The 12,260-nt window shown below is 57.4% G+C and overlaps 5 protein-coding genes across 5 annotated transcripts; 1 reads left to right on the top strand and 4 right to left on the bottom strand.

Annotated features, from left to right (window-relative positions):
* Positions 1-1,225: 1,225 nt before the first annotated feature.
* On the bottom strand, positions 1,226-2,917 carry VDAG_07006 (TIP49 protein; the record flags this gene model as incomplete). The annotated part of the gene is made up of 4 exons (XM_009655911.1): positions 1,226-1,358; positions 1,515-1,846; positions 1,941-2,708; positions 2,774-2,917. The coding sequence occupies 4 exons, from the start codon at positions 2,915-2,917 to the stop codon at positions 1,226-1,228; spliced, it is 1,377 nt and encodes a 458-aa protein (XP_009654206.1).
* A 970-nt stretch (positions 2,918-3,887) lies between these two features.
* VDAG_07005 (uncharacterized protein) lies at positions 3,888-5,371 on the bottom strand (the record flags this gene model as incomplete). Its single annotated transcript, XM_009655910.1, has 2 exons — positions 3,888-4,499; positions 4,565-5,371. 2 exons carry the CDS (start codon positions 5,369-5,371, stop codon positions 3,888-3,890), a joined length of 1,419 nt encoding a protein of 472 aa, XP_009654205.1.
* A 1,172-nt stretch (positions 5,372-6,543) lies between these two features.
* On the bottom strand, positions 6,544-7,127 carry VDAG_07004 (uncharacterized protein; the record flags this gene model as incomplete). The annotated part of the gene is made up of 2 exons (XM_009655909.1): positions 6,544-6,986; positions 7,067-7,127. 2 exons carry the CDS (start codon positions 7,125-7,127, stop codon positions 6,544-6,546), a joined length of 504 nt encoding a protein of 167 aa, XP_009654204.1.
* A 288-nt stretch (positions 7,128-7,415) lies between these two features.
* Positions 7,416-8,098, top strand: VDAG_07003 (uncharacterized protein; the record flags this gene model as incomplete). Its single annotated transcript, XM_009655908.1, has 4 exons — positions 7,416-7,568; positions 7,616-7,725; positions 7,790-7,871; positions 7,944-8,098. 4 exons carry the CDS (start codon positions 7,416-7,418, stop codon positions 7,962-7,964), a joined length of 366 nt encoding a protein of 121 aa, XP_009654203.1. The 3' UTR covers positions 7,965-8,098.
* Positions 8,099-9,991: 1,893 nt separating this feature from the next.
* VDAG_07002 (SOK1 protein) lies at positions 9,992-12,010 on the bottom strand (the record flags this gene model as incomplete). Its single annotated transcript, XM_009655907.1, has 1 exon — positions 9,992-12,010. The coding sequence occupies one exon, from the start codon at positions 12,008-12,010 to the stop codon at positions 9,992-9,994; it is 2,019 nt and encodes a 672-aa protein (XP_009654202.1).
* Positions 12,011-12,260: the final 250 nt, after the last annotated feature.

Genomic DNA, 12,260 nt, shown 5'->3' with positions numbered 1-12,260 from the left:
TCAGCTCCCTTTCCCCTTGGCTCTGTGGTCTGTCGACCGGGGAGGACGGGGCCCGTGGTTTTCTTTGTTGCGTAGCGTTTGCCGGGAGTTTCGTTCGTACAATAAAAGACAAGGAGGTTATATGGATGTGGAGAAGATGAAGAAGACGAGGAACAAGGACAGCCCATTTTCCCAGCCAGGATGAAACAACGAGACAAGAGGACAAAGTCCCACCATATGGGTTGGGAGAAGCACGGAGCCCAGGAGTGAAGTCAAAGGAGCCGCAAGCATGAGGGTCCCTCTCCTCCCCATCAGCCGCGGGGCCCCTTGTCAAATGGCTCCCTGTCCCGCTTTACCTTGTTGACCTTGGGAGTTCTGTCCGGCCTTGCCAAAGGAGGAGGAGGCAGGGGGAGACTCCGCCCTCTCAGGAACAAGGCGACAAACGCGAGGCCAAAGGGTGGGCCCAACTGCTTCTGCTTCAAAGGACGCAATGGCAACAATGGCAGCTTGTTTCTCGCACAGGAATGCGAGTTATGGGGACAGAGTGTAAGCGAGAAGGGTTGGTAGGTGAGGACGTGGTAGCGTTGGAATGCCAGAGTGCCGGGACAAAGACAATGTTACCCGAATCAGGTCTAGACCCGACATGTCTCCACGTGAAGGTTGAGCCCATTGACCATTCCCCCTTCAAACCAGTGGCCCTCCCGGAGGCTTGATGGTGCTCGTGGTCTGTCGTGAATACCTGTCAGAGGTCGGGTCAGCGGGGAGGCGTGCTCTCCTCCGGGTGTGGTGTCTCGGGGACGCGGGGCTGCAGAATGTCTTATAAGACGGGACCGGGCTTGCAAACACTCTGTCCATATTTTGTTCAACCCTGGGAAACTATCCCATTCAAACATCCTTCGCGCCTGTGATCGATCTTGGTGGTCCACCAAAAGTTTAATCCATTTTGACAGCAGTGTCGCGCGACTCATGAATACCCTCCCCCCCGTCTTCCGCCGGTCATCCCAAAGCTGCTTGACCCGAACCTCAAAACTCACCCTGCCTGTATTATGACTGACTCCGTTGATTTTTTGCTGCTGTACATTGAATTGTGACAAGTTTTCCCTCGCGCTCTCTCTCTCTCTCTCTCTGTCTCCCTGCCGCCTTACACATTCCATCACAAACGCTCTGGGTCAGACCGAAAAAAGGCCCGTGAAAGTACGAGAAGGTGAAATTTGATGTACCGTCATCAGAGCATCATTGTCATTCATCATGGAAGGTAGCCCCGGCCGCCCTCACCGCTCAAAAGCCCAGCGCTGCGCCGGGCATCGTAGAACAGGTCCTCGCACTCGGCCACGTCCTGGACGTCAATCTGGCTGCGACCGTTTGCTTTGGAAAGAATGCTTCGCTCATCATTAGCATAGGCCCCAAAAACGGGAATGTCTGAGACAGCAACCGCACAGACTATACTGTGGAGGTGCCAACAAGTCACAGACAAGGGACACATTGACCTCTGATCAGGGAGTGGAGGGAGACGGAAGGGGGGGGTGGTTTCTTACCTCGCAGGCGTCAGGAGCTGCATACAGTACCGAAGGCTGATGCGAACGCCATGCTCTGCAATCTTGTCAATTGCGGCATCCGTGATGGCGACGCCCTCGGTGGTGGAGCGGATGCGCACGATGCGCTTAATCTCATCCGCTTGGTAGGGCGTCGTTGGAATGATGAGGAGGCGCGCTAAGAAATCCGTCGGAATGCCGTGCGCGGCGACAATGTCTTCCGTGCCACGAAGGGTCGCCATTCCTCGGTTGGATGCAAGGACCACGATGGGCGAAATTGGCGATTCCAGTGCGCGGTTCAAGTATGTGAAGCACTCGATATCGAGCATGTGTGCCTAGGGGGGGAATTTGCGAGTCAACCAACCGATCCAATTTCCCGGGTTGTCCTGTAGCAAGAGTCAGGTGTTCCAGGAGACAGAACATGCTTACCTCGTCGATGAACAAAACGCCGGGCACGAGCTCTGCGACACCCTGGTCGATGTACTTGCTGACAACCTTGTTGATCTCCCCGCGCAGCTTGTCGGTGATTTCCGTCATCTTGGGCTTCATCAGCTGACCCATCATGCTCATGATATCCTGGCCGCCCTGAGGCCGCGCGTTGGCCACGTCGAGGTCATTCAGCGTAACGTCCTGGACAATCTCCTTCTTCTTGTGCACCTCGCCCTTGGGAATCGGAACGTACTCCTCGGCCTCGAGGTCAAACTCGGTCGCATAGGCGTCTGACCTGCCGACGCGCTTGCACGCGCCCGTGTTGGCCTCGATGTAGATGACGTCGCCGACCGACACCCGCTCCTTCTGGATGGCCTCGTATATGCTGGGGTCGAGGCGCAGCTTCTTCTGTCCCTTGGCGCTCTTGAGGCCGATGAGCAGGGTGCTGATGGTCTTGCCGTAGCCGCCGAGGGGGTTCTCGGCCTCCTCCGGCGTCAGCTCCGTCACCTCGCCCTCGTAGACCTCCTTTGTTTCGCGGACCTTGAGCCCAATGGCCCTCCTGAAGTTCTCCATCAAGATCTCCGTCTTCTTCACTTCCGTCGAGTAGATCTCGCTGCCGACAATGGGGCAAAAGGGGATCTTGGTGCCGAGCTCCTGGCTGATCGCGAGCGCGAGCGCCGTCTTTCCGGTTCCCGGTCCTCCTGCCAGCAGGACGCCCCTGCCGGCCATCTTGTGCGCCTTGACCAGATCGACGACGACGCCGGCTGCCTGTGGAAGGGGGGGAGGGGGTGGTCAGCAGAGCCTTGCCATGCGCAGTCTGGAAATGGCCTCACCTCTCGCGCTGTCGTCTGGCCGACAAAGCCGGCGGCTTGCTTCTCGGCGGTTCCATCAGTCTTGAGTCCCAGTCCCTTGATGTGTGTATGGGCCGCCGTGCGGTTGTCGCGATTGTTGCCCTTGACCTCGCTGATCTGGACCATCTTGGCGGATTGCGCGTGCGGCGGAATTGAATCGGATGGCTTGTCTTGCTGATGTCAGAGCTGGTTCGTGATGGCGTCGTGCGGTGGATGGGGTGCGGATGAAGCTTGGGGGGGGAGGTCGTGTCGATAAGGTCTGAAGCTGCGTTCAGAAGATTTTGGGGCGACGCGATCTCCTGCATCCCTGCTGTTGCGTTGCTGCACGAAGTGACCAGCTCCTTTGGAGTTCTGGGTAGTGGGATATGGAGATAGGGTGTACTAGAGACCCGGTATATGCATATAGCGTGAGTGCACCTCCTTGCGTGGACTGCGAGCTGCAACGCCTTGCGACCAGAGGATGAATTGGGGCTTGGGGAAATTACTCTGTGTAGTACTTTGTATTCTCATGATCCTATTCTGTGAGGTTCTTAGTTGCATTTCAGTTGGCGCGTCGGTGGCGCTCATTCTTTACAAGCTGATGAAGGTTCGCATTTGTATACCAACAAGTTATTCAACCCAAAAAGGTTGACAAATTATATACTGTACTACTTCGTCGATTTCACAGAACTAAGAAGACTATAAAAGAGACCAATATATCATCTTAAGAGTGCAGGTTTATTTTAAGTAAACATGCAATCCCACATTTGACTGGGTGACAATCAGAAAAGAAGCACATCGCCGTCATGGTTAAGGAGACGACAGGCCACACCACAACTGACACGCGAACTCGCCAGATGATTCTGATACCATTGCGTTAGACTCAGGATGAAAGCACCGAGTGACAAACTTGAACGTCCAGGAAGCCGTCGCTCAGACCGTCGGCTGTCCAGAAACAGAGCACCACAGATACATCCCCAACACTCCCGCAAGCCCACACATGCCGCCCACTGCAGCAAAAACAAGCCACAAAAACACCCAGTTCAGCCATCACAGATCCGTGTATTCACTGGTATCATATCTCGTCTATAAAGTTCATCCACGCACAGCGCCACGCTCACCCCCCCAGCCTCACCCTCCTAGCGTCCAGCGCGTCAAGGTCATCGTCATCGTCGACCTCCATCAACATGGGCACGCCCTCGGCATCCCGAACGCCGCCAATCTCGACATCTCGCTCCCGCCTCGGCAGCGGCGGCGCCGCCGACTCCTTCGTGATGACCATGTACAAGGCGCTGCCAATGATGAGGCCGCAGCCGGCAAGGCTCATCCAGCCCATCGAGTGGCCAAAGACCCAGCGGTCAAAGCCGGCAGCGAAGAGCATGTGGGTGAAGACCATGGCGTTGGCCTTGTTGGAGCGGTCGACGCTCATGCCCTTGGTGAGCATGAACTGCATGATGAAGCCCATGAGGCCGAGGAACAGCAGCAGCGCCCACTGCTTGGGGCCCCGCGGCAGGGCGAAGCGCAGCGCCGGCTGGCCGACGTCGAGGGCCGGCGCCGCCGTCAGCACGACGGCGCTGATGAGTTTGCACCAGGTGGCGAAGTAGTTGACCGAGATGAGCGGGTGCGTGCGCTTTCCGATCCAGCGGATCGTCGTGAAGGCGCCGGCGGCTTGAGGGATTCTATAAGTCGTGGTACGCCCACGGCGCGGAGGCGCTCGGCGGGCGTCGCCCTCGTGGTCCATCCCCGGGTTGCCGCCGCCGGTGGGGCCGTGCTGTTGTGGGGCCCGGGGCGTACGCGGCGGCGGGTGGCGTCGCCTCCGTCGGGGGAGGCGGACGAGAAGAGGGAGGTGGGGTGGGCGATGAGGACGACGCCGAGGAAGGCGACGAGGGTGCCAAACTGCTCGACGCGCGTGAAGGGTTCGCGGAAGGCGAGGTAGCAGGCTACGCCGGCGATGGAGGGTGCCAGGAAGGTGATGACGGTGGCCTCGGCGAGGGGCAGATACATCATGGAGTACCACATGCCGTAGATGCCGAAGAAGCCAGAAACGCCACGGGCGATGAGGAGCCACCGCACCTCCGGGTTGCCCAGGGGAAAGTCGGGCGTGCGTTTCCAGAACATGTAGCCCGAGGCACAGAGCATGGTGATGCTCTGGCGGGCGAAGAGGACCTGGAAGGGATGCATGCCCTCGCCTTCCAGCTCCAGTAAACGGGCGGCCAGGTTCATGAGGGCGCCAAACAGTTGGGAGAGAGCGACGAGGAAGATGCCTCGGTTGGCATCCATCGTTTTCTGAAGGGCTGTGACGATTCTGGAGGCTCGTGATGACTGGTCTGGATAGTGGAGAGGTGTTCCCCCGGGGCCCGGGGGGAGGCCTGGTGATGCCCTGCCATGCTGAAAGGATCCTATGGAGAGGCGATGGAGAGCATCGTGGCTTGCCAAGCCATCATGGCCCTTGTAAGCATCCTGAGCAGAAAGCTTGCTATCGACAGACAGGCGATGGTCGAAGTGATCTGGCGGGAGGAGCTCGTCGACCAGGTCAAAATTGGCCTTTGCGTTTGGTGTCTGGGGCATCAAGTGCCTGGATTCCTCGCGGTCTTCAGACATGGCAAGTGGTCGAAGGCATGCCTAATGGCGGGATGCTGATGTAAGGTACAGAAAGCAGGCGCAGCACGCAGGGTCCCGAAGGTAAGATAGGTATGTAGGTTTGTAGTTGGAGATTGTGCTGATGCTGGGCGGTCCCCGTATAAGAGAATCGCGCAGTATGTCAGTTTGAAGCAAAAAAAGCTTATGCTCTTGACTTGTAATCAACAGAAACACTGGAGCAGGATGAAACAAGAGGCTGCTGCAGAGTGATAAAGACTTTTAGCCACTGGCGCAATCGGTGAGAACAGAGGGTTGCCGACGGCCATGTTCCGATGAAGGGGATCTGGGGGCCAAGGCTCTTCTTTTCTCAGAGGCTGCCACGGCCTTTTACTGAGGGGGCGACATGGCGGGGGAGCCTCTGGGCCAGAAAAGGCTGGAGCTCTGGTCGAGAGACGACCTGCCTGACAGGGTGCATCATCCGGTGGAGATGTGAGCAAAGACTGCCCACCCACTCGGAGGTTTAGCCCGGCGATGGATCATGGCCGTTTGGGCAGGTCGGCAGAGCAGACCCGGTTTGGGGATTGACGTGATAGGACGAGGGCGGGCAAAGAGAGGGCGGGCAGAGAGAGGGCGAAGCGACCGACTAGGATCATGATGCATGGGCCTTACCGAGTTGCCGCCTTTTGGTCCATCTTGGTGCATCCCCGATATCGGTGCCGACCGCGTTGCCGTTCATGTTCATTCGGTCATCGTCGTTGGGTCCATGGCGGCTAGACTGTGCTAGCTTGGCGATTCGGGCGTTGAAAGTTGGTAGAAGCATTGATTGACCACCGCAACATAAACTTTCATGTTAGCCAGCGCCACACAGCCATGACGTTGGTGATCGAAGGGCGACGGCTGCAATTGTCCACGTCGACAACCATGTGTGCCTTTCTCGCTGGAAGTCACAGCACATGCCCGCTGTCTCCAATCCCAACCTTTGGTTTTGTAATGTGACCGCTGCTTCGTGTGAAAGCTTTGCTACCCTTCAGCCCAGTCGGTCCCTACGATTCCCTCGTGGACCAAGTTCAAAATCCCGAAAACACCAGACGCCATCGCTATGCCTCTCACAGACCATTCCCACCCTCTGCAATGCCATGCCACGCAGGACCCGTCAAGTGCACCCACGCGCACGCCAGCCTCCGCTACGCCCGCTAAGCCTTGCGCGACTTCCTCGACGGCGCCTCCGACACGGCATCGTCAACATCGTCCGCCTCGCCGAGCTCCTCCTCGTCCTGCGGCAGCCGCGGCCCGCCACCGGCGCCCGCCCCCGCCGCGCCCTTGTCCCGCTTGCTCTCCTCGCCCGCCGTGTCCTTGATGAACGACGTCTCGTCCTCCTTGGAGAAGATCTTCTTGGCGTTGTCAATCTCGCCCTTCTTCTGGAACACCTCCTGCACCTTGCCCAGGAACGCCGGGTTCTTGCGAAACGCAAACTCAAAGTCCTCCCACTTGACCTTCTGCCGCCCCGCGTAGCTGGCGTTGCGCGCCGCCTCGAACGCCGTGCCCTGGATGAACTCGGTGAGGATCTCGTCGAGGACGCGGATCGTCTCGGGCAGCGGGTTGCGCACGTCGCCGTGTGCGAAGAGGAGCTGGCCGACTGGAAAGAGGGCAGGCCACGTTAGTAAACGAGCCTTGGAGGGGTTGGCGAGCGGGAAAAAAGGGCAGGAAAAGACTGACGCTCGTTGGACGAAAAGTTCATGCGCCCGACATTCTTGCCGGCGCGTGCGCGAGGCTCCATGATGGCGGATAATGTGGTAGGATATCGGTTTGTAGACGGTCGTCAGGGTGGTCGCTCTCGAGAGGTTGGGAAGAGTTCGTTTCTTGGCGCCAATGAGTAGTGTTCGAGGTCGAACCAGCGACAAGTTGTAAAGCATTCACTCCCTGCGACTTCAACACGGAAGGAGTGGATTCGATGAGAGACGGCGTGGGTGTTGGTGGCAAGGCTCGAGTGCTAGCAAGAATCAAGCTCCATCTACACCCAGAAATCAAAAGTGGCCCATGCTTCAATAATCGTGGGGTCGCCGTGATGAGTAATCCGACGCCAGCTCGAAACGAACCAGGCTGGGCCACCTTGCCATTTAGACACGGCAGGCAGCCAGGCAGCTCTCGCGACAGCTTCACCTCCGCCATTGCATCGCAAAAGGGACCCAGCTCGCTGCTCCCCAGGACCGCCAAGATGGTAAGCCCAGTTTGCACACGAACGCGCCCGCCACTAACGCTCAAAAGTCCGCCCTCTTCAACTTTCAATCACTCCTTCTCGTCATCCTCCTCCTGATCTGCACCTCGGCCTACACACACCAGATCTTCCCCTCGTTCATGGACAACCGCAAAGACGGGTGCGCCCCCCCTCCCACCTTTGCAACCTAGCCGATGAAAGCGCAGGCTCACATACAGACTCAGCGTCGTCGGCATATTCTGGAAATTCGCGCGCGTAGGCGAGCGTCTGAGCCCCTACGTCAGCCTCGCCTGCGTCTTCATGGCCGTACGTCCCAATTCCCTATCCAAGCACACAAACTCTTCCAAAAGACGACACCGTGCCTGACCAACCAGCCAGGTCTCCCTCCTCATCAACTAGATACCCCCCCCACAAACACGAGAAACTCCCACGGCACGACAAGGGACACCAGAAGCGGGTGCACACAACGGCGTTATCAGGAAATCAAGGAACCAGGAAAATCAAACGAGCGGACGGCCGGCGTCGCGGGGGCGGTTCAGTCCGAGCTAAACCAAGCATATGAATGATACCAATTACCAGCTACCACATCCATGCTTGCTGCACTTACGCTTCCCCCCCCCCAGCACGAATGGAAAAAACCCAAACATTGACACAAAAGGCCCCGTCGGAACGTCTCCGTCCAGACTCCGAGAACGTGAACCCGTCTGTTGCGCCCACGAATACGCACCCTACCCGTTTCCCGGGACATGCACAGCCGCGGGTCTCGCACGATGCCACTGACAGCAGCGCAAGGAGGAGGAGAAGGAGGAGGAGGACGGGCACCAGACATACACTACCAGTGGCACCCATGAGAAAGCAGCGACCACGCATAGCACAACATTGCGCTCTCGACGTTTGAATGGACCCCTCAACTCCCCGCGCCCCTTCTCTCCCTCTCCGTCCTCACCAAGATTTCTCATTCGCCGAATCGGTCACACAACACGGGGACACAGATGCGCCATGACCCTCCCGCTCGGTGAGCGCCCCAGTAATCAGGAAAAAGGGCAAACGCGCAGCCGGTCTGGAGCGGGTGTGCAACAGGAGGACGAAAGCTGTCCGCTGGACCATGATCATGAGGGGCAGGCGGAGGACGAGGCAACATCTAGAGATCCCCCCCCCCCCCCCAAACAAGAAGAGACGGTTCAGGAAAAGAGGCCAGAGGCCAGTGACATTCGTCGCAGTCGGACCCGAAAAGAAAATCAAAATGGTCCTCTCTGAATGGGATTCATCGGCAGTTCACGAGCCCTCCACATCATGCCGTCCGCCTGCCCGCATGCATACGTTGCCCCCACCGCCTGCCTCCCTCTCCTGTGTGGTAAGAAAAAAAGTACCCCGTCCATTGAGCTTGCACGCCATACATCGGACCAGGTCGCGGGTCGAGCGCGGGGACGAGCAAGCTTCAGTATGTGAATCAGTAACATGGCTTGCAACCCCGGCGAGACAACAAAGTCCTTCGTCCAGTTGCACACCGAGCGTTCAGCCAGATATAGGCAACACGGCTACCTGCCGCCGCCGCCTCGTGATTCGACCCAAGATGCCGTTGGAGAACACGTGGGCTCGTCTTCCCTGTTTGGAACGTTCACAACGTATTCTGGACGTCAACAATGGCATGCACAGAATAACAGTAACTGTCAGAATTCTCGGATGAAGAGCTAAACGCTAACGTTGAGACCTCCCCGTCGGCAGTCGCCTGATGGCTACATGCCGGATTAATCAGAGCCTGCTCATCCTTCATCCTCTTCACCTTCTACATCTTATCTTCTTCTTCTTCTTCTCCACCTGTGTCTTTCGCCGTCAACCAAAAATCAAACGCAGAACCGCCGGCCATCGTGGTGATTCCCCGACGTTGCCCGCCATACCCATGAACGCCGTGTTGCTAGAAAATAGATAAGGAAGCAACCGATAGAAAAAGCGCCGGGGCGGTAATAAACAAATGCCAACTCGAATGCTCCGGACCCATTCGGATTCCCCCTCCCCTGTGCCATGGGACGAGTCTAAAGTGTGTCTCTTTGTGTAACCTGCCCTACGCCTCCCAGACTCCGGATATTCAGATTGGTGTAGATAGACAAAAAAAAAAAAAAAAAAAAAAAAAAGAACAAAAAAGAAAACTAACAACGCGAAAAAGACGTTGTTCAATGTGTATGAGTGCGCATGTGTTGCTGATGCAATACCACACGGTGGGAGGGCATTGATTAATATGTGTGTAAAAGTGGAAAAAGTCGGCGATCCGTGTTAGGCAAACGTAAGGGACGTCGAAGTGTACGTGGTGACTGGAGACGGGCTGGCGGAAGACTGGCCAGCAGCAGGTCCATTAGTGTGGTATCGGTAGGCATACGCGTGTCGAGGGTGATTCCTTCGCCGCAATGAACAGCTAGCCCGAGCGGAATTTAGATCTGGTTCGACTGCATGTCGCACTCGAAGTCGCCCGTGGCCTCACCAGCATACGCTAACTGTGCCCACACGCGCCAGTGTAGTATGCCAAGGTGCGCAAGTCTGGTGGCCATATCCTCAACACCAGCGTCGTCGCGTCCGGATCCATCTGCGGAGCTGGCATCCCATGCGCGGCTGGAGCTAGGGCCTCGGCCGCCTGTAGCGACAGAGAACAGAGCGACGCCATTGAGACCTCGGTACTCACGCATGCGTCGTTGGAGATCGGTCAAGAGACGAGCGTTGAAGTGATCCTCTACTTCGCGGAAAAGGGAGCCATGGACATCCGTGACGTGTGCGAGAAGCTTAGCCTCGAACGCGGGCAGCATATCTGAAGGGGCATTGGTGAACCGAAAGATCTGAATGGCCAGGGACGGAGCCATCGAGGCCCATCGAGACTCGTGGCGGGAGGTTGGTGGCGATGTTTGAATGAGGGCGACGAGCGAGTTGTAGAGCTTGCGAGCCTTGGCCTGGGACTCGTTTGGGTCGGAGGTGGGGATGGCTTGGCTGGGGAGCACGAGAGACGAGCGAGGAGACGACGTGACTGAATCAGCCGAGCTGAAGGCCAGGCTTGAAGGCCGTGATCCAGACACCGGAGGCGTGTTGAAGTTGAAGTCGAAAGGGCTCGATGTCCTCGAGATGACGGGCTCCTCCTCCAGATGGGACGGGAATCCGTTGGACAGGGAGTTGACAGTGCGGCTGACCCTCTCCAGTTCGTCGTAGAGACGCATGCACACCTCGAGATTGACGGCGTCCAGCATGTCCGATCGCAATTTCAAAAACCGCTCCTCGTCGAAGACGAATGTGTTGGGGGCTTCCTTTTCGTAGACCGAAGGACGAATCAGGCGGCACAGAGCCTCGAAGAAGATGGCCGTCTCGCCAAACGACTGAGTTGCCGCTGGGGAAATGGTGCCGGCATAACGACGTTCGGCATCACGATACCACTCCCTCGCGGGGCCGACATCGACCCGGCGTTGCTGAATTCTCTTGAAGAAGAAGCGCTGCTCAAAGTGAACCGTGTCTTCGATCAGAACAGGACGCAGGCATCGGATCTGGTGGTTGGCGACATCCAGCTTCATCGCCTCGAGTACCTCAAGAAGTCCACGCATACCCAGAACCAGCTCACCCATGTCGTTGTTTCGATTGCCGTTGCTGAGCTTCTCGTACATCCTGTCGACCCACTCGTCGCGCATGGGAGCGCAGTGAGACTTGAGCACACGAGAGAGCCAGGATGCCAGCTTCTCGAGATCGGCAATGCCCTTGTTAAACTGCTGCATCAGGAGCTCCACGTTCAGGCCCTCGTCCAAGTAGACTCGGTCCCTGACGGGCACAAGTGTCTGGATGATGTCCTTGACGGTTCGAAGAAGCTGGGGAAGGCACCAGTCGTCATTCTCGCCATGGATGGCATAGAATCCCTCACGGTCCATGACGAACATGATCAGTTGCTCTTGCAGGGTAGCCCAAAAATGCTCGGCCTTGACCTCCTTCCTCCTGCCCTTGTCTCCGTCCACGTTGGGTCTGAAATGAAGTTCGGGATCAAAGTTGATATCGTGACGCAGCTTGGGATTGTGAATAATCTTGGACACGTCGAGTTCGCTCAAAGTTGCCTTGGTGACTGGGGGTTCCAAAGGAAGTGCTGGCCTCGTCCTGGTGGTGTGTGCATTTCCGAAGTAACCCTCGGCGCTCGTTGAGGGCGGTATGCTCGAGTTGCTAGAACTGCTGGAGACTGCCCTTGACATGGGGAGGCCTGCCGTGGGTGTGGGTGTGGCGGTGGTTGACGGGGGGTAGACTCCTCGCGGTAGGCCCTGCGGCGCCTGTGTGAACTGTGAGTCCTCCTCGGACTGCTGAGCAGGCTTCATGTTTGCTGTTTGGGTTTCTGTCTCTGGGGTTGGCTCGTTGTCGGTGCTAGCACGGGTCGAGGTCGACAGATGCCTCCTATTGCTCTCAATACCTCCGCCAGCGCCCTGTTCGCTTGCCATGACTCTGAGATGCCGGCTCAAATTGCGTTGTCGTCGTCCTCCTCCAATGTAGCCTTGAGCGAAATCTAGGTTCCAGAATTGTCCAGGCGAGAGATGGCAAAATGGAATGTGTTCTGGAGCAAGAACTCAGGCGATCCCAAGGAATGTAAGATGAGGATGACGAGAGTAGCTGGTTTGGTCTTTGTGGTACGACGAAGAAAAAAGTCAGCGAGCGGATCAAGCGAGCGGCAGGGCCCAAACAAGGAACTGC

The sequence above is a fragment of the Verticillium dahliae genome, genomic scaffold (assembly GCF_000150675.1).
Source record: "Verticillium dahliae VdLs.17 supercont1.15 genomic scaffold, whole genome shotgun sequence".
NCBI lineage: Eukaryota > Fungi > Ascomycota > Sordariomycetes > Glomerellales > Plectosphaerellaceae > Verticillium > Verticillium dahliae.
This window is presented reverse-complemented; position numbering and strand designations above follow the sequence as displayed.